At 41.3% G+C, this 21,983-nt stretch overlaps 1 protein-coding gene across 1 annotated transcript in view; it reads right to left on the bottom strand.

The window, feature by feature from the left end:
* The window catches only part of AATF (apoptosis antagonizing transcription factor), a 105,911-nt gene that overhangs the window by 12,557 nt on the left and 71,371 nt on the right, over window positions 1–21,983 (bottom strand). The window contains exon 11 of the mRNA XM_055577362.1: window positions 13,815–13,886. Coding sequence (XP_055433337.1) covers window positions 13,815–13,886 — 72 coding nt within the window. The remainder of the gene's footprint in view (window positions 1–13,814; window positions 13,887–21,983) is intronic.

Here is a 21,983-nt window from a genome sequence, read left to right on the forward strand (position 1 = left end):
TCAGCCGTGATGTCAGCAGGTTAGGCGTATTAACTGTATTTTCAACTTACGATATTTTCAACCTATGATGGGTTTATTGGGTCAATGAAGATCTTTGTATTAGAGTTAAGAGTTAGATACTGTGGAGCAATCTTAGTAAAAGAGGCAAAAAAGTTTGTTCATCCGTCTTACAGGACGGATTGCTAAAATAATCTTACCAGCAAATTACTTACAAGCAATAGACTCATAAGCCGAAGGCCTTTCAAGGCATTTCAGACAGGAGGCCTAGAGCTAATTCTTCTCAGGTACAAAAAAATAGGTATGTCTGCCTTGGAGGCAAAGGAACAAGGACATAATAGGTACATGTATAAAAACACAAATTTTGTTTAAGTAACTATTTGTACAGGTATCATTAAAACAGTCCTTTCAGAAACAAAAAATTACAAAGACTATTTCATTCTCTAATGAAGACTTACTTCCCTGGTGGTCCAGTGGTTAAGAACCTGCTTGCCAATGCAGGGGACAGGGGTTCGATCCCTGGTCCAGGAAGACTTCACATGCTGCGGAGCAACTAAGCCCATGTGCCACAACTACTGAGCTCACACTTTAGAGCCGAAGCTCTGCAACAAGAGAAGCCACCACATGAGAAACCTGCACATCACAACTAGAGAAAGTCTGAGTGCAGGAACAAAGACCCAGCTTAGCTAAAAATAAATGATAAATTAAAGAATAAATGTTTTTTAAAAAAGAATCTAATGAGCAAGAAGGACTATTTTCACTTTATAAAGCAGGAAACTAAGGCCGAGCACCAAAGAACTGATGCTTTCGAACTGTGGTGCTGGAGAAGACTCCTGAGAGTCCCTTGGACTACAAGTGATCAAACCAGTCAATCTTAAAGGAAATCAACCCTGAATATTCATTGGAAGGACTGATGCTAGCAGTTTGGCCACCTGATGTGAAGAGCTGACTCACTGGAAAAGATCCTGATGCTGGGAAAGATTGAAGGTGGGAGGAGAAGGGGATGACCGAGAATGAGATGGTTGGGTGGCATCATCAACTCAATGGACATGAGTCTGAGCAAGCTCCAGGAGACGGTGAAGGACAGGGAAGCCTGCGCGTGCCGCAGTCCACAGCGTCGCAAAGAGTTGGACACGACTGAACAACAACAGAAGCCCAAAGAGAAGATTTCTTCAAGGTCACATTGTGATCCTGCCTGTGAGCTGGGGCAGAACAGGTGGTCAAGGATCTGGAGTCAGCTTTCTAGCCGAGGGAAGGCTGACATCAACTGGGAAAAGACTTGACTTGTTCTACAAATAAAACGTGCTACAGAAATGGTATACAGTAACTATGTGAAAAGTGACAGTCGCTCAGCTGTGTCCGACTCTTTGTGACCCCAGGGACTATACAGTCCATGGAATTCTGCAGGTAAGGATACTGGAGTGCGTAGCCCTTCCCTTCTCCACGGGATTTCCCCAACCCAGGGATCGAACCCAGGTCTTCTGCATTGCAGGTGGATTCTTTACCACCTGAGCCATAAGGGAAGCCCAAGAATACTGGAGTGGGTAGCCTATCCTTTCTCCAGTGGATCTTCCTGACCCAGGAATTGAACCAGGATCCCCTACATTGCAGGTGGATTCCTTACCAACTGTGCTATCAGGGAAGCCCATATAGTAAGTAAGGCAGCATTCAACTGGAATCAAAATATATTAACCCAAACGTAAGAGCATAAAACCTTGATAACACCAAACATGGGATGATAGTAAACTTATGCATACAATTTTGACTTATAAATTACGCATTCTTAACAAGAGAAAAAAAACACCCTAATAAATGTTTTTGTGAAGTATATTAAGTACTGTTAGAAACAAATAAAATAGGGGTTTGAAGACGAAAGAGCCCCTACTCAGTGGGTGGTGGAGAATCAGCACAGTCCCTCTGGAAAGGCTGGTGTGGACCAAGGACCACGGGCCCTGCAGCAGGAAAGGACAGAGGTGGGACAGGGGAGGTGGGCAAGGGGTGAGGAGGCACCCGGGGCGGGAGGGTGTCCGGGGACCTGGGGGGCCAGCAGGACAGCACCAGAGGGTGCACACCGAGCCAGGTGACAAGGCGAGAAAGGAGGCAGGGCAAAGTCACCACAGGCCTTGGTGGCAGGCTCAGATTTTATTCGGTAGGCCACCAGGAGTGGCATGTTCTAAGTAACATTTTAGGAAGGTGTAATCTGGCAAAGACACACAGAAATGATTCGACCAGACTGTGGTTAAGAGGCTGCTGGTGTCACAGTGAAAGTGAAATGCTAGGAAGTGGGGAAAAAAAATTCTGGGCTCACAAAGCAGCATTAGGAGCAGAGTGCAGAGACCACTGGGCAACATATGACAATAAAGTTCCAAGCAGATGAAAAGTAAGAAAAGAAATCAGACAAAAGTCACAGAAAAATATCAGCTAACAGCTGGTCCTAGAATCCAGGAAGGAAGGCCCAAGCAAGTGTGTGTGAGCTTGGTCGCTTTAGTTGTGTACGACTCTTCGTGACCCTATGGGCTGTAGCCCAGCAGGCTACTCTTGTCCATGGGATTTCCCAGCAAGAATGCTGCAAGTGAAGTGAAGTTGCTCAGTCATGTTCAACGCCTTGCGACTCCGTGGGCTGTAGCCTACCAGGCTCCTCGGTCCATGGCATTTTAAAGGCAAGAGAACTGGAGTGGGTTGCTATTTCCTTCTCCAGGGGGTCTTCCCGAACCAGGGATCAAACCCACGTCTCCTGCATTGCAGGCAGGTTTTTTACCACTGAGCCACCTGAGAAACCCATGCCAAGGCATAAAAGCAATGAAAAACACCACAAAGAACTTATGTTTTGGATCACATAGAAAATAAAATTTATACATGACCAATAAAAGTCATTAATACCAACAGGTAAGCAAAATGGGAGAAATCTACAAAAACAGGAAATATGGTATATAATCATCACATACAGAATTCATACAAACTGCAGAGAAAAATTAAACCCAAAGAAGAAAAAATGGACAAAGGATTAAAAACAGAAATATAAATGATTAATAAACATACATGCTCTTCAAGGTTATTACTAAATGAGAAAATAAACATTAGATACTTAGCCCAGTGCCTAGTGCCATGTGGGCCCCAGTAAAGTGTCACGCAATGCACTCTCATATCGGCAGAGGTAAATGACATGAACCTCAGGAGGCGGGGACGGGGGACAGAAATTAGTACAACCCATTATGAACCACTAGAAAATATGGATGGATCATTTTACTATACACCAGAAAACTGAAAATAAACTGTACTTCAATGAAAAAATGTTTAAACGTTTATGCCTTTGGTCCAGAAATTACCCTGCTACTCTTCAGAAGCTATTCTAAAGATACAAGCAAACCTTAGAACATGGGTTTCTATATCAATATGCTCACTGCAGCATTACCCTAAAGAGAAATAAAAACAGTCAGAAATAACCTAAATGTCCAAGAATAAGTACTCCATAATAGAATATTAGAAGGTTATTTAGGATGCCTTTAAAAAAACATATGCCATTAAAATGCTTGTAGTAGTTAACTGGGAAAAGGGATTCAGGGACTTCCCTGGTGGTCCAGTGGGTAAGGCTCCGCTCTCCCAATGCAGGGGACCTGGGTTCAATCCCTGGTCAGGGAACTAGATCCCACATGCTACAACTAAGACCTGGCATAGCCAAATAAATGGCATTTTTTTTTTTTCAAATAAATGAAAATTTTAAAACAGAAGGGATTCAAACATACAAATAGGTCTTTATAAAATATATACACAAAAAGTTCTGCAAGATAATAAAAAGTATAAATATTATTACTATATTAATGTATTAACAATATTAATAATTGAGTATTAATAATATTATTTTCCCAGTGGCAGATAACATGAATTTTCCTTTGTCCTTTCTATATGTTCCAAATCTTCTTCTATAAGCATGTCTTGTTTTTATGATAGGGGAAGAATACAGTCTCTAAGGAAAGTAGGTGACAGGCACCTGAAACCAGGAGCACTGTCAGAGCAAAAGGACTGAATACACTGGACCAGGTTTCAAAGCCAATTATGAGGCTTAGGGTCTTTGTCATCAAAGAACAGGGTGACCATAAGAACAGGCCTGCAAATTCAGTGATTTACACTACAATGTGAATGGCTTGACAGGCAAAATCTTCCCACACAGAAAGCATCTTTAGGGACTTCCCTGGTGGTCCAGAGGTTAAGAATTCACCTGCCAATGCAGGGGTTCAATCCCTGGTCAGGCACTAAGATCCCACATGCCTCAGAGTAACTAAGCCCACACGCCACAGCTACTGGAGCCCACGCGCCTACAGCCTGTGCTGTAGTTTCAGAAGTTACCACCTGAGAAGCCCACGCACTGCAACAGAGAGCAGCCCTGCTCACCGCAGAGAGAGAAACCCACACACAGCAAGGAAGACCCAGCGCGCCATAAACAAATATAAATAATTTTTTAAAAAAAGAAAGCATCTTTACTATAACAGAAAGAAAAAGTCATTTTACTCTGAACCAGTTTTGATGAAGAGAAAGGCTCTGAGTATGTGTGCTGGTGGTGGGGTTGGGGGCGAGGAGCAAGCTGCCCTCCAGCACATCGCTCCCACATATTTCTGAAAGCTTGCTGATGTCTCGGGAACAGGGGCAGGGGTCAGGAGCCACACTCCCAGATGCAGAAACCAGTTCCGCTCGGAACTTGGCTATCTTGGGCAAATTACTTAATTGCTCTGTGCCTCAGTATTCTTACCAAAGAATGTAGATAATATCAACCACTTCAGTGGTTTCTTATAAGGACTGGATGAAAATACATGTGAAGAGCTTAGTACAGTGTCTCAGATACAGTAAACATTCAATAAGTGGAATATGAGGGAGCTCCCTGGTGGCCTAGTGGTTAGGAATCTGGACTTTCACTGCCAGGGCCCAGGTTCAATCCCTGGTCGGGAAACTAAGATCTTGGAAGCTGCGAGGCTTGACCAAAAATAATAGTAATAATAGGTTGAATATGAAGTTATCATTCTATGTCATTTCACTGCCAATCAGAAACAGGGTGGCAGACTTAGAGTGGATAAATCAGAGCAAAGGATGAACACACTTAAAAACAGATGATGCACATCTTAGCAACCCAAGTTGCTCAGGTGGCTCAGTAGCATGTATGGACGACTCACCTAAATTCAGGTGAAAAACATTACCTGTTGCCTGCCCACCTGCATGTTAGTTCACTGTGTCTAACACAGCCATCTATACAATATCACATTTTATAAGATGATAATAATAGAATATAACAACTTAAAAATAATAGTTCTATGAAATTAAAAGACGCTCACTCCTTGGAAGGAAAGTTATGTCCTACCTAGATAGCATATTCAAAAGCAGAGACATTACTTTGCCAACAAAGGTCCGTCTAGTCAAGGCTATGGTTTTTCCAGTGATCATGTATGGATGTGAGAGTTGGACTGTGAAGAAGGCTGAGCGCCGAAGAATTGATGCTTTTGAACTGTGGTGTTGGAGAAGACTCTTGAGAGTCCCTTGGACTGCAAGGACATCCAACCAGTCCATTCTGAAGGAGATCAGCCCTGGGATTTCTTTGGAAGGAATGATGCTAAAGCTGAAACTCCAGTACTTTGGCCACCTCATGCGAAGAGTTGACTCATTAGGAAGACTCCGATGCTGGGGGGGATTGGGGGCAGGAGTAGAAGGGGATGACAGAGGATGAGATGGCTGGATGGCATCACTGACTCGATGGATGTGAGTCTGGGTGAACTCCGGGAGTTGGTGATGGACAGGGAGGCCTGGCGTGCTGTGATTCATGGGGTCGCAAAGAGTTGGACACAACTGAGCGACTGAACTGAACTAAGAGGAACATTTACACTCACTTTAATGCATGTGAAACATCTCTTTGGGAAAAAACAGTAAGAACCACAGTCTTTTGAAGAAATGGTGGGAATCTGCCTGCAGAAATGAGAACTATAGTCAAGAAGTCCTGTTTTGAGCAAAGATTTAATCTGTTCAGCATATGCAATCTCCTTTTGGAAAATGTGCTTTTCTCTCTCTTTAGAACCTGCTTGCAACCAGGGCTTCCATTAGAGAATGCCAATTCTCTAGAACTGTGTGAAGACTTAACAGGAGCGCTTCAGAAGATACAGAAGAAACAAGAGCAGTGCCTTCTTTGCAGGCGTTTTTAAAACTCTGGCCCAAGTGTCAGGTTTGAACTTGAGAATGTCCCTTCTGTCCTTTCTGGAGGTGGAAGGCCTCAGGCCCCCTCGCTCCAGGCTGGACGCCGTCTTCAATGATGATATATGAGAGTCCTTGGCCCCTTAGCCCTGCTGGGGGGCGTCAAACATGGGATGCCGCCCACCCGAGTATCAACAAGTGAATTATAAACTGTGTCAATCCGAGTTAATGCAAAGCTGTAATCCTCTTTAACAAGAGATCAAATCACTGCCATGAGTTATGTTCATTCTGTAATCTGATAAGGAAGAGAGGGAGCCTCTAATAAAAGAGTAATGGGAGCTTTTAATGATGCTGGGGAGAGGCAGGGCCCGTCCAAGCGTTCCCGCTGATTAGATCAGTGTTGCATATTTGCGCAGGCTTGTTTCACCTGTCAGAACAACCTGTGTCTTTTTAGGAGATAAGCAGCCTCAGAGAAAACATCTGTATCTTAACCATTCTTGCTGGCAAGATTTTCAGCAACGAAAACTGCTCTGTGGAGGGTATTTCTGGGGATATTAGACAATGTGCTCTCAAATGCTGAGCTAACTTCATTGAAATATTTCACCATTATTCAGCGCATTATGTCTAATAAAAAGTGTGTATGGGGGTGGGTAAAGTAGGTAATGGGGAATCAAAAATGGTCTAAGTAACCTCTGGGTTACCAATTAGGGCGACAAGAATGCCATGGATACGATATGCTCATACTCATGGTGCAGACCCACACACTTTAAAAATGGTGCAAGAAGATAAATTGCCTGCACAAATTCTATTACACGGAGGCACCTCAAGAGCAACGTGGCAGTGATGTTGACAAAGCACTTTACAAGGCTGGATCACATCTGTACGTTTCTAAAATTTCAGATGTAAAACAATAATGTATTTGGTGCTTAGTGGTTATCATTAAAGGATTCTCTCCTTGTTCTTTTTAAAGCCAGGAGCTTTCTGGAAGGTGTGGGGAAAAGTGGTTTTTGACTGGGAAGGCGAGAAAGGGGGCCTAAATGAAAGTTCCTGCTGTTCCTATTGAGAATTTAAGTTCTTTGCAAAGGGATGGAGTACCTACAAAATGTTGAGATTGCTATCATTTTTGTAACAAGAAAAAAGCTTCTTAGGAAAATACAAGAACCTAACCCTTTTCATGGGCAGTTAAACTGGATTTAGCTTATTGCTCTCTGAAGCTGCAGTTAAATGCAAGGAAAACATCAGTTTTCTTAGGGGTACAGCAAGCTGACTGCTGCTGCTTGGCCTGCTTCTGTGCTGACAACAAAACCCACAGTGGCAGAGCAAGCAGTTCCCATGAGCCCCCTTCCCAGAACTGGGGCCGTGGCCAGCTTGGAGGAACCTGTCTCAGTCTGACTCAGAATTTACTTCTCATACTTTTTACACCAGCATTTTACTATCTGACCTCCATCAACGTGGCAAATGAAGAACAACAAACTTCTTTAAAAGTCTGCCTTGGGAGACTTCCCTGGTGGCTCAGTGGTAAAGAATCTGCCTACCAATGCAGGAGGCATGGGTTCAATCCCTGGTCCAGGAAGATCCCATATGCCACGGAGCAACTAAGCCTGTGGGCCCCAACTACTGAGCCTGCACTGTAGAGCCCAGGAGCCACAACTACCGAATCCCTGTGCTGTAACCACTGAAACCTGCGAGCCCCAGAGAAGCCACCTGGATGAGAAGCCCACACACTGCAATTAGAGAGTAGCCCCGCTCTCCACTACCAGAGGGGGGTGGGGGGGAAGCCTGAGCAGCAAGTGAAGACCCAGCACAGCCAAAAATAAAAAATAAAAGTCTGCCTCGGGGGTTTCCCTGCGGGTCCAGTGGCTTAGACTCCATGCTCCCGATGGAGGGGGCCTGGGTTCAACCTGTAGGCAGGAAACTGGTCTCACACACGGCAACTAAGAGTTTGCATGCCTCAGCTGGAAGATTCCAGATCCTGCGTGCCATAACTAACACTCAGTGAAGCCAAAATAAACTTTAAAAGTATTTAAGAAAAAAGTCTAACTTGGAGGGTCTCTCAAAAATACAGACAAAAACGCAGGTGATTATTTCCACAACTGACAAATTCTTCATTTCGTTAGAACCATAACAAAAGGCCACCTGAATTTCCGCTGTGCCCTCCCTCCCTCTGGTCTAACAGCACTCCAGGGCTTGCCGCCGTGTAGTGTAAGCTGGTTCTAAAATATCCTTGATAAGCTTGGTGAGCGTGGAATAGCTTCAACAGTCGGTGAGGTGAGCAGCAACCCTGTGAATCCTGCAGGTCACATTCTGGCCTGCTCCTGGCGGCAGCACTGCGTCTAGAGGAACCTCTGCTGTCAAGGCGACAAGGCCTCTGTCCTCAGCCCATGGACTAGCTCCGCTGCTTCAGGGTCACATGCCACTCTGCCCTCCTCACAAAGGTGAGTGTGAAGGGCACACAGGAGCGGCACTGCCCCATGCCAAGAGCACCCGAGGGTCCAGCAATGCCAGCGATTGTTTTTAGCCTCGTAGTAACCTCCTCACTTGCATGCAAACACGTGATACGGGGGCAAAGTGGGGTTTCTCTTCTTTCCTCTCAGTACCAGAAGCGCTCCTCAGGCCTGCAATAGAAACCCCCTGCTTCCCTCCTAACGGGGTGGTATGAAGTGTCAGTGGTTACCTGAGACTTTCACTAACAAAGGAAACCTGAGGGCGTGTAAAGTCATGTGAATCGGTATGCAAGGTTTACCTAGATGATGCCCCCAAACGGAATTCTGGTAATACAGGCGCAAACTGGGCTACTCCACACCTTAAAAGAGTTTTAAGTAGATTGCTTGAAGAGTAAATCACCTAGCATGAGAAAAGAATATGTATCAGCAGAAATTACCTAAATAGATAACACTACACAGACTGCACCACAGGCGAAATAAAATGAAGACGCCGCTCGCTATCTTTGTAAAGATCCTTTTACAGATAGTAATTCTTCCTCCACTAAGAATATTCTAATACCCTGTGTTAAAGCCCTCTGCGTTCTTTCCCTTAATGAGAGCTATGCTCTGGTCTCAGTTCAGTTCAGTTCCACCAAGGGCAGATTTTTTGAGCTCAGAGTGGACAAATGACATGGAGGATTCAAGACCAAGTAACAGCACTTGGATTCTCTCCTTCTCCTCTCTTTATTAATCCTGGGTATTAATCTAACTCAGGCAAATGTGTGAGGCGATAAACTGGAGCCAAGAAACAACTAAAGAAGAGAAGGGATTCTCTCTCCAGATCTGGGTGTGGTAGGAACCACAGGTAGAGCGGCCTCTACCAAAAGGGCTAGGAAACTTGTTATGGGCTTCCCTGGTGGCTCAGTGGTCAAGAATCTACATACCAGTGCAGAAGACGAGGGTTCGATCCCTGGTCCAGGAAGACCCCAGACACAACTAAGGCCCCGTGCCACAGCTACTGAGCCCATGCTCCAGAGCCTGGGAGCCGCAGCCACTGGGTCTCACTCTCACGGCAGGAAATTAAAGCAAAACAGAAGCATGAAAATAAAACATCTCCCTTTGTCCGTTCCTCATCTGAGTTGTTTCCCCATAGGTATTTTAAATATTATCAATGTAAGTTCTGTAACATATATATTCACATATTTGTACATATTTAGCTGCTTAATTTTTATTTTTAAAACATAAATGGAGATTACAAAAACCTCTTTTTTTTATAGTTAACAAAATAATCTGGAGATATTTCCATACCAGCATATTTTTAAAGGCATCACTCTTTTTTGATCACACATGTCTATTTATTCAAAAGTAGGATTATACTACAGTACTTTGTAGTCTACTTACTACACTAAACATTATGTTAATACATACAGCTCCACTTATTCCTTTAATAGTTGCTTATAACTTCACTGAATTCTTTTCTGTGATTCATTTTAACTAGTTCCCTATTGATGGTCATTTGGATTTTTTAATTTTTTTCTCCATTTAAACAATGTTGCAGTAAAGACTCTATACAAAAATATTTGCCAACTTGCTATTTTCTTAGGTTAATTGCTAGAAATGAATTTTTCTGGGTCAACAGATACATTTACATTAAAAATTTTTTAAAGCGTTGCCAAATACCCCTCCAGAGTGATTCTGCCAATCACGTTCTTAACAACAGTAAATGAAAGTGTCTGCTCCTCACACCATCAACATGGGGATTATCAATCTTCTCATGCTTTCCAGTTTAATAAGAAAAAATGAAATGCCATTATTTTAATTTACATCTCTTTGATTAATAAGATTGACAATCTATTTTTTTTGCCATTTGTGATTTTTCTTTTATAATTTCTACGTTTGAGCATTGACATGCTTCACCCGCTATTTTTATTGGGATATTCTTAAGAGATCTGTAAAAACTCTTTACACAGCATTATTACATGGTAAAGTCATGTTACACTGAACTTTTTCTTTACAATTTTTTCATATACTTATAACTTTGTTTTTGATATCTTTTTTAACTGACTCATGTAGTCAGATCTACCAATACCTTTCTCTGTGGCTTCTGGCCTTGGCGTCGTGCTTACAAAGCCTTTCTCTACCTCAAAATCATTTAGTATTCTCTATTCATACATGTGCACCAAGAATGACATGCCCGTAACTCTGTTGTACTCTACCATAGACACAACTGTGAAAATGGGTTGGATTTCCCCAGAGGCTTACCTTCAACAAATCTAGATACCATTAAAAAAAAAAAAGGCATATCTGTAATTTAGCAAAACCAAAATTATTCACCTAGAGAAAAGTAATATGCACTGATATTGAAAAGAAAGTTTTCCATTTCTCAGCATTTTGTGGTATACACAAAGTGGGAAACCAAATAGTACAATACTAGATTATTTCCATTTATGGAATTATCTAAACAAAAACAATATAGGCCTTCCTCCTAAGAGAAAGTAACACTACCGGCTGGCTCTGGAAGACTTGATATTCGAAGCAGAAAGAACGAATGCCCACTTATTTGGCCTGTGGTTCGTCTGGTCTATCCAGACCACACAGCATGAGCATGAGCCCATGTGCCAGCCTTAGCGCCCTCAGGAGCCACGCAGAGGAGTATGCTGGGTTCTCCAGCTCTGAGACCTCTATTTAACGCCTTGCCACACACACAGTGGCTAAACCAGCTGAGAACAATGCTGATGATTAGCCACGTCCACAAGCGACAGCTTCTTTTTCCTACAAGCTCCAAATGCCGCATAACTGTTGCCCAGCAAACACAATCCCATCACCTCCTCTATCACCTGCTCTACTGAAGTGGCAACGTAACACAGTTCTGGCCAACGAGATGTGAGGAAGTCTTTGGCGGTCTTTCTGAGAAGCTTTTACTGCTCTGATAAAAGAAAATCAATGTGGCCGACACCACTCCTTTCCTCTTCTTCCTGCCTGAAATGCATGCTTGATGGCTAAAGCTGCAGCAGCCACCTTGGGACCACAGGGGAAAGACCAAGAGATGCTGGCCCCAATACCACTGAGAAGGGAAAAACACTGCTAGTCACTACCTGCCTCCTCTAGAATTATTCTGCCAGAAAAATAAACTCCTGTTTTCTTATGCCTATGTAGTCAGGTTTTGCTTCTTACATATCAAGCCCAACATAATCCTTAATAATAAAGTCACCTTCAAGTTATCTTTACATCTAGAATACAGCAGGCCCTCAAAAATTGTGAGTAAATAAATTAGATTCTGGAAAAGAAAGTATCCTGGGGAATCAGATGACTCAAGAAAAATCCCAACTAGGAATGACAACTGATTTCTAAATGATGCAGCAGTACTGTATTCAAAAGATGCCACTAATATTTAAACTAGGTTTCACTTTATGTCTGGAATAATAGTGCTACCTGGATAGGTTTGTTTTCATTTATAAGAACCTGATTTTCCTTTCCAGTTGAAGTAATTTTTCATGTCATCCTGACAGAGAATCTAAAAAGCACGCATTTCACTTATTATTTTTAAAAACAGACTAGATCAAGAAATAAATGAAAACAAAAAACCTAAAACAAAACAAGCAAAACCAGCTAGACATAAGCATTCACAGACAAGCATAGGAAGTCACAAAGATGTGAGTATAAATGCACTCAGAATCATCTATAAGCTGTTTTGTCATCAGAACAAAAGCAAACAAAAAAATTAATCATCACTGTGTTCAACTAAACTTGCATATCTACTACTTTTCAAGGGGAGGAAATCTGATGGAGTTTAGAGTTTAGTAGCAAACTAAATACTCTCAAATAAAAAGGCTAAGTATAGCTTGAGGGATAAAGCTGGCAAAATCCACATGTGCCTACATTATGACTAATAATATCACTTGGTAAAGATTTATGTTTTAAAACGTCTATCACAGCATTACAACAATGATAATTTAAAACAATTTAAATTTCCAAAAATTAGTGAAGGGCTAAAATAGATATTACATAGTCACTTAAATTTTTGAATAATTTAAATGATACTAAATGGTCAGAGTATGCAAAATATTTAAATAAAAAGATTACAAGAGTAGAATATAATTTTAATTAAATAAAAAGAAAAACAAGAACATACTAAAAGGGAAACCATAAAGACTGAAAGAAATACCCTCAGATGTTAAAAGTGGTAATATCCCGTGCATATATATGTGTTATGTGTGCATACACACACGTCCTATCTCCGCGCACTGAGAGAACCTAGAAACGATGATGCCTATAACAATGAGCATCTCAGCGCCCAGAACTTGGTTTCTAAAAACCATACTCCATTAAAAACAGTCAGCATTCCTTGGAGAAAGACTGATTCCAGGACTGGAAATGGGAACATGTGAGATGATCCTAGAATACCTTGTTGTGGTAGAAACTAAGAAGTGCTCAGTGAATAACTGGGGATATCTCAAAAAGATGAAACCCGCTTGAAGGGACCTCTATTAATCTGAGACAATTTTAAACCAAAATCAATGACAGCAACAGATTCTAACTAACTGAATAAAATAGGAAAGCATGAGTCCATATTGATATAAATGAATGTAAATAACAAAGAAGAGATATGGCTAGATAAGTAAAGTTATAAAAATATTATGTTGTAGTAGAATGCCAACTAAAAAATATAGAAGGAATGATTCTTTAAAAAATAGTTAATTCTTTAATTATCTCTGAATTATATGAGTATACATTTTTTTGTGTACACATTTCCATTTTTCAAAATAAGCATGTACTTCTTTTGTAAAAAATACTCAAAAAAACCCCAAAATCCTCAACAGTACCCTGAACAAACACAACGTAATGCACATCCCCAGAGCAAGCTCTACACCCATTTTTAAAAGGAGAACATACACATAAAATCCCAAACACATGAAGCAAGTGTGTGTGTGCTGTCCTAACCCATCTCTCTAGAGAAGAGCTCAGATGGCCAAAGCAGGTGGCTAATGTTAAAAACAAAACAGCAAAAACAAAAAACCACCAGAGGCAGCACTGAGATTTACGAAAATTTTGTTTTGGTTTTACAGTAACTATGGGAGTGAAGAGATGTTACAAGGACCCTTTCAACAATGCCGATGACAAATGGTTAGCTGCTAAGAAGAAACAGAGAGGGCGACAGGCTTTAGCACAGGTCAATACTGGGCTTTCAGGAAGCCACGTGAGACATATAATTAATCTATTACTCACCTGGCATCATCATTCATTGTGGTATGGTCAATAGGTGCCATGAAGCTCAGCAGCTTGCTAAGCACATGAAACCTAAGTAAATAGGAAACAAACAGGCAGCAACATTAGTAACTATTAACCTAGAAAAGGAAACACATTCTATGAGGTAACAAACTCCAGATGATCACAAGAATATCTGGCTCCAGAGTGGAGCAGGGAACAGTTTCTAGGCATGTGCCACTCATAACCATAAAAACCCTTTTTCCTCAATGCTACAGGAGAAAAGTCTGATAAAAGCACATTGTAAATGACAGCAGTTCTACACAACTCCACTGTATCATGGCCCCAAAAGGGGCACACATCTGTGCCCTGAAGCAACACACTAAGCCTTAAACATCACTCCAGACAAGAGACGGTGAGGACCGGATTACCCCATTGTCCCCTTCTCTGCATACATCCTAATCATTTTTCAGTCGGGAGCAGAGGCAGTGGCGTACCATCCAAATGGAACACTTCATCACTCACTAGCACCAGTTCCCTGAGTCAGAAAAGGCTTCCAGAATCACCTTCATTCACCAGTCCCACCAGATCGTTCACTTCGCCCCTCTTAAACTAAGGCGCACAACTGAGTGCATGAGGAGTCTACTCCCTATACTTCAGTCAAGGGGTTATAAAAATTGAAGTTACGTCAATTCCATCTCCCACCAGTAGAAAAAAAGAGGTATTTTTATACGAAGTGCTTTGAGACCCTCTGGTGAAGGAGGCTGAAGAAATATTTGACCTTACACAGACCAAATTATAGCTAAGAGAATTCAAAGAAGGTATCCCTTTCTATTTATAAAAGAAGAGGCTGCAGGACATGTCATATAACATTCTAACCAAAAAAAAAAAAACCTCTTCTTGGGCAAAACACTATCCACATAAAAATGATATAACATATGTGTAATGTTTCACCATTTAAAAAACATTTTTACACACATCAAAGAATTTGATTCTCTACCACCAAATAGCCAAGCCTGCCAAATTTCAATCTTTTAACAAATGAATTTTAAAGACTAATAGTGATAAGATTTTTCCCATTACAGGTGTAATAGAAAAAAGCATAAATCCATTACAGAAAATTTGGAAAACCAACTAAGCACACAAAAAATGCATACATATTCTTTTATCTACAGAAGGACTATTATTAACCTTTATTAATATTATTCATATTTTGGTTAATTATGTTCATTTTACATAGTAATCCACACAACACAATTTCCTATTCTTTTTTTCACTTAGCACTGTATCTCCATAGCTGTATACAAAATTCCAGGAAGTACTATAAATACATTTTCATATTTCTGAACAGTTGTATTGTTTCCAATTCTTCACTTCTTATAAGATGCAAAAACAAAATCGCTGTTCATCATACTTTCTTTATGCCCATTATCTCCTAATTATAAAAATTAATATATAATTACAAATTCAGAAATACAGAAAGAACTGACAAGTCCCCTGTAATCTCTAGAAACCATCACTGTTAATTGAGTTTGCCTGTAGCATTCTCCATATGTAAGACAAATATAAACTTAATATGCTCATGCATTATGCGTTTTTCTACTATGTCATATTGTATTCTTTTTCATAGTTCCAGAATATTTTGTTGCATCATATTGTAATTTACTAAACCTTCTATTGATAAGCATTTATACAGTCTTCCCCCTTAAAAAAGCATTATAAACAGTGCTAAAGTGAAGATTCTTTTATTTTATTGAAGCATAATTGATTTACAAAGTTCTGCTAATTTCTGCTGTATAGCAAAGTGATTCCGTGTGTGTGTATATATATATATACATGTGTGTGTATTTAACTTATATGCAGAGTATATCATGCGAAATGCCAGGCTGGATGAAGCACAACATGGAATCAAGATTGCTGAGAGAAATATCAATAACCTCAGATATGCAGATGACACCACCCTTATGGCAGAAAGAGAAGAGTAACTGAAGAGCCTCTTGATGAAGGTGAAAGAAGAGAGTGAAAAAGCTGGCTTAAAACTCCACATTCAAATAATGAACATCATGGCATCCTGACTCATTACTTCATGGCAAATGGACGGGGAAACAATGGAAACAGTGACAGACTATTTTCTTGGGCTCCATAATCACTGCTGATGGTGACTGCAGCCATAAAATTAAAAGATGCTTGCTTCTTGAAAGAAAAGCTACTACCAACCTAGTCAGCATATTAAAAAGCAGAGACATAACTTTGCCGACAAAGGTCCGTCAAATCAAAGCTGTAGCTTTTGCAGTAGTCATGTATGGATGTGAGAGTTGGACCATAAAGAAAGCTGAGTGCCAAAGAATTGATGCTTTTGAACTGTGGTGTTGGAAAAGACTCTTGAGAGTCCTTGGACTGCAAGGAGATCAGATCAAAGGATAAAGGAAATCGGTCCTGAATATTCATTGGAAGGACTGATGCTGAGGCTGGGGCTCCAATTCTTCGGCCACCTGATGTGAAGAACTGACTCACTGGAAAAGACCTGATGCTGGGAAAAATTGCAAGCAGGAGGAGAAGGGGATGACAGAGGATGAGATGGATGGTTGGATGGCATCACTGACTTGATGGATGAACATGAGTCTGAGCAAGCTACCAGAGTTGGTAATGGGTAGGGAAGCCTGGCATGCTGCAGTCCATGGGGTCACAAAGAGTTGGACATGACTGAGAGACTGAACTGAACTGATATATATATATATATATATATATACACACACACACACACACACACACACACACATACATACACACACACATTTTTTTCATATACTTTTCCACAATGGTTTATCACAGGGTTTTGAATACAGTTCCCTGTGCTATACAGTAGGACCTTGTTGCTTATCCATTCTAGGTTGCCATGCCCTCCTCCAGGGGATTTTCCCAACCCAGGGATCGAACCCAAGTCTCCCACATTGTAGGCAGATTCTTTACTGTCTGGGCCACCAGGGAAGCCCTTTAATGTCTTTTAGGCTTCACCAAACTTCATTTTTCATCTGAAAAAATGAAAACTATTCTTGGCTATGTTCAAAGACAGGATTAATTCACTGTCTAGACAAAGACTATGAACTATACCCAATAGTTGCGTTGTCTGATCCAGGGGTCATTGGCCACATGTGGCTTACTGAACACGGGAAGTGTGCACCAGATTTTGAAAATTTCAGATGGAAAAAATGTAAAATATATCACTAATAATTTTAAAACAATAAATTGTTGAAATAATATTAGCTAGATATTGGGCTAAATGAAATGTATTATTACTTAAGTACACTTATTTCTTTTTCCCCCTTTTTAATTGCGGCTACTAGAACATTGAAAATTACACATGCAACTGATGAACCTATTTGAAGGACAGGAGTAGGAGTCACAGACTTAAGAGAATGGACTCATGGACACAGTCGGGGAAGGAGAGGGTGGGACAGATTGAGAGAGCAGCACTGAGACATACACATCACAAGGTGTGAGAGAGAGAGCCAGTGAAGTCACTGTGCAACAGAGGAGTGCAGCCTGCGGCTCTGTGATGACCTGGAGGCGCGGGGCGGGAAGGAGTATAATCATGTGTATACTTATAGCTGATTCATCCTGATACACGGAAGAAACCAACACAACACTGCAAAGCAATTATCTTCTAATTAAAAAGAAAAATTAAAAAAATTACACATGTAAAGATACTTTTTATTGGATGGCACTGCTCTGTGGAATACCTTTACACTTTAATACAATATATTCAATAACTAGTAAGTGCATGATGAAGGACAGGCTTTTAAGTAGTAATCAAAATAAAGATGATTTAATACAATGCATTTTTACCTCATCTCAGTACTGAGGATGGATGCATGTTTTAGTATTAAAATTACCAACCATATTAAGAGATAAATATAATTTTGTTGCAGAAGAACAGACAAATACAAAACACAATATGACATTTCATTATTAAAGGCCTGAGAGTTTAATTCATTTACATTAAGATTCTGCTTAAATCAGGATCAAATCCACTTATAGATAATGCTGAGTAAAATACTGGTAATTAATAATTATAATTATTTCCCCAAACCAGCATATTTCTTTTTTTTTAAGTTATTTTCTAGCATCCAACCAGCAAACTGCTAACACCCAATCTGACCAGGGTGATGCCACTGACCTGCTATCATTGAAATTAATGTTTCCACAAGGCAGTGTTCACCTTTGCTATGATATTTCTTTTTTCTCCAACCCTACCACAAACATACCACCCTTATGGCAGAAAGTGAAGAGGAACTAAAAAGCCTCTTGATGAAACTGAAAGAGGCGAGTGAAAAAGTTGGCTTAAAGCTCAACATTCAGAAAACTAAGATCATGGCATCTGGTCTCATCACTTCATGGAAAATAGATGGGGAAACAATACAAACAGTGCCAGACTTTATTTTTTTGGGCTCCAACGTCACTGCAGATGGTGACTGCAGCCATGAAATTAAAAGACGCTTACTCCTTGGAAGGAAAGTTATGACCAACCTTAAAAAGCAGAGATATTACTTTGCCATCAAAAGTCCATCTAGTCAAGGCTATGGTTTTTCCAGTGGTCATGTACAGATGTGAGAGTTGGACTGTGAAGAAAGCTGAGCGCTAAAGAATTGATGCTTTTGAACTGTGGTGTTGGAGAAGACTCTTGAGAGTCCCTTGGACTGCAAGGAGGTCAAACCAGTCCTTCCTAAAGATCGGTCCGGTGTTCATTGGAAGGACTGATACTGAGGCTGAAACTCCAATACTTTGGCCACCTCATGCGAAGAGCTGACATATTGGAAAAGACACTGATGCTGGGAGGGACTGGGGGCACGAGAAGGGGACGAAAGAGGATGAGATAGCTGGATGGTATCACTGACTCAATGGACGTGAGTTTGAGTGAACTCCGAGGGTTGGTGATGGACAGGGAGGCCCAGCGTGCTGCAATTCATGGGGTCGCAAAGAGTCGGACACGACTGAGCGACTGAACTGAACCACAAGCAAAGGCTGCCCATGGTGGAACCTAGCACCAGTGATGAGAGCTGGCACATCACCAGCTCTTCTGGGGGTCTAATTTAAACGAAGTTATTTATGACATGTATTCCTATCTATCCTGGAGAAGGAAATGGCAACCCACTCCAGTAGTCTTGCCTGGAGAATGCCACGGACAGAGGAGCCTCATGGGCTACAGTCCATGGGGTTGCAAGAGTCGGACACGACTGAGCAACTAAACCTATTCTCATAGGCCCTTTGTTAAAACCTTCCCAGCAAAGTTCTAATGTAGCCTAGATATCATTTCGGTACCTGAGAAGTCCTGGCCAGAGAAACAACTCAAGAGCCACAGGTTAGAAGTGGACTCTGGAATCAGACCAATTAGCTTAAATCTACGTTCATGATTACTAGCTCTGTAACAGTGGGTGAGTCACTCTTCTTCTTCAGTATTTTACATGAGTTAGCTAATTTCAATCTGCATGACAGTCCTATGGGATGTGCCTTCTATTATCATACTGGCTTGACAGATGAGGAAACTGAAGCACAAAGAGATGTTAAGTGACTTGCCCAAGGGGTCTTTTTTTTTTTTTTCCAAGGGGTCTTAAGGCCAGTAAGTGCAAGAGCCAGATTTCAAACCTGAACATTTTAGCATCGGAGGTTGTGTCTTTTCCACTTCTGCATGTAAACTGCTCTGCAGTGCCCGACAGAGAGAGTTTTATAAATGTTAGTTATCGTTATTGCTATATATGAACATCACTGATTCTGACCACATCCCCACACGTTCATGGTCACAAAGAAAGCCTCGATGAATACGGGTGATGAAACTGCAACACAATTCAAAGCATGTGACCTTATTTATTACTTTTCTTTTTACTTCTTGTGCTGTGCTATAATGTAGACCTATGGGAAAGTTACAAAAACAGTGCAGAGTTCATGTGCACCTTCACCTCGCTTCCTCGAATGGTAACAACTCATACAAATGTCATTATCACAATTAGGAATTAACATCTGTGCGATACATAACCTAAACCACAGGCCGCATGCAAGTGTGCCCGTTTTTTGCCCTACTGCCCTCTGTCTTCCCAGGACCCGATCTAGGGCCCTGCAGTGCAGTGAGCTGCAATGCACGCTCCAAGCTCTGACAGCTGCTCAGGCCTCCTTGTTCTTCAGTGACTTGCTACAGTCAACAGAATAAAGTCCAAATGTCGAGCATGACCACGATTTAGCACCCACTTACTTCACATAGTCTCACCTCCTGTTATTCCCCCATATTTACTTCAAGTCTCTGCCAAAACAAATGAACTTTGGTTCCCAAAACAGACGGGGATATTCTCAAGCCTGTGTTTTGGCAAACATTATTCTTTTTGGCCTTTCCATAGGCTAACTCTTCCTAGTCTGCTCAGTGTGAAGTGTGAATGTTGCATCTCACTGGAAGTCTTACTTGATAAGCGGGTTACTTTCACTGTCATAATCATCCAAAAACATGTGTGTGAGGCACTACAGTAGGCATTAAGGTTGGAATTAACTTGAAAAAATCAGCACAATTCTTGCCCTCAAGGGACACACGATTATAGATATTTGCCCTAGCAGCTTTAAAACTCACAAAAATACAATAATGAAAAAAGACATCTTTTGCTCTTTTCAATTCTTTTGAAGACCATGTATTTGCAACAGCAACGCCAACAGATAAACACAAGAGAAATTGAAGAATCTAACACTTTCAAATGTTTATTATGTACCAGACATATACACATTATTTGAATCCTCAAATCAAATCCATCCCTCAAACCAAATCAGGCTTCCTTGGTGGCTCAGACAGTAAGTAAAGAATCTGCCTGCAATGCGGGAAACCCAGGTTTGATCCCTGGATCAGAAAGATCCCCTGGAGAAGGGCATGGCGACCCACTTCAGTATTCTTGCCTAGAGAATTCCATGGACAGAGGAGCCTGGAGAGCTACAGTCCATGGGATCACAGACAGTTGGACACGACTGACAGACACACACACACACACACACACACACACGGATTAGTATCTCCACTTATTAAATGAGTAAAGTGAGGCTCAGAGAATAAAGAGCAACCAACATCATACAGCCAGACAGAGCCAGCCTCCTGACTGAAATCCTGGGCTCCTCCCTCAAGAGAACATTTAAAGCCTCACAGAGCTATTAATTAATTAACTAACTAGAAGTATAGTTGATCTACAACATTGTATTAGTTTCAGATACACAACAACATTGTGATTCAATATTTTTATAGATTATACTCCATTTAAAGTGATTATAAAATAATGGCTATACTTCCCTGTGCTGTTCAATTTGTCCTTGCTGCCATTGTATTTTGTACACAGTAGTTTGTCTTTTAATCCCCATATCCCCATCTCACCCCTCCTTCTCCTCACTGGGAGCCACTGATTTGTTCCCTCTGTGAGCCTGTTTCTGTTTTATCATGTACATTCATTTGTTTTATTTCTTAGATTCCACATGAAAGTGATAACATACATACGGTATATGTCTTTTTCAAAGTTACAATTTTAAAAGTGCAGTATTGGAGAAAAGTCTAATCTCAAAATTAAAGAACAGGTATTTATTCGGCCTGATCAATTATAAAGTACTAGGAGAAGGCAATGGCACCCCACTCCAGTACTCCTGCCTGGAAAATCCCATGGACAGAGGAGCCTGGTAGGCTGCAGTCCATGAGGTCGCTAGGAGTCGGACACGACTGAGCGACTTCACTTTCACTTTTCACTTTCATGCATTGGAGAAGGAAATGGCACCCCACTCCAGTGTTCTTGCCTGGAGAATCCCAGGGACAGAGGAGCCTGGTAGGCTGCAGTCCATGAGGTCGCTAAGAGTCGGACACGACTGAGCGACTTCACTTTCACTTTTCACTTTCATGCATTGGAGAAGGAAATGGCAACCCACTCCAGTGTTCTTGCCTGGAGAATCTCAGGGACGGGGGAGCCTGGTGGGCTGCAGTCCTTGGGTCGCTAAGAGTTGGACACGATTGAGTGACTTCACTTTCACTTTCATGCATTGGAGAGGGAAATGGCAACCCACTCCAGTGTTCTTGTCTGGAGAATCCCAGGGACAGAGGAGCCTGGTAGGAGGCTGTCTATGGGGTCACACAGAGTCGGACATGACTGAAGTGACATAGCAGTGGTAACATTCTTCTTTAAATCC

This window comes from Bubalus kerabau, chromosome 4 (genome assembly GCF_029407905.1).
Source record: "Bubalus kerabau isolate K-KA32 ecotype Philippines breed swamp buffalo chromosome 4, PCC_UOA_SB_1v2, whole genome shotgun sequence".
Classification (NCBI taxonomy): domain Eukaryota; kingdom Metazoa; phylum Chordata; class Mammalia; order Artiodactyla; family Bovidae; genus Bubalus; species Bubalus kerabau.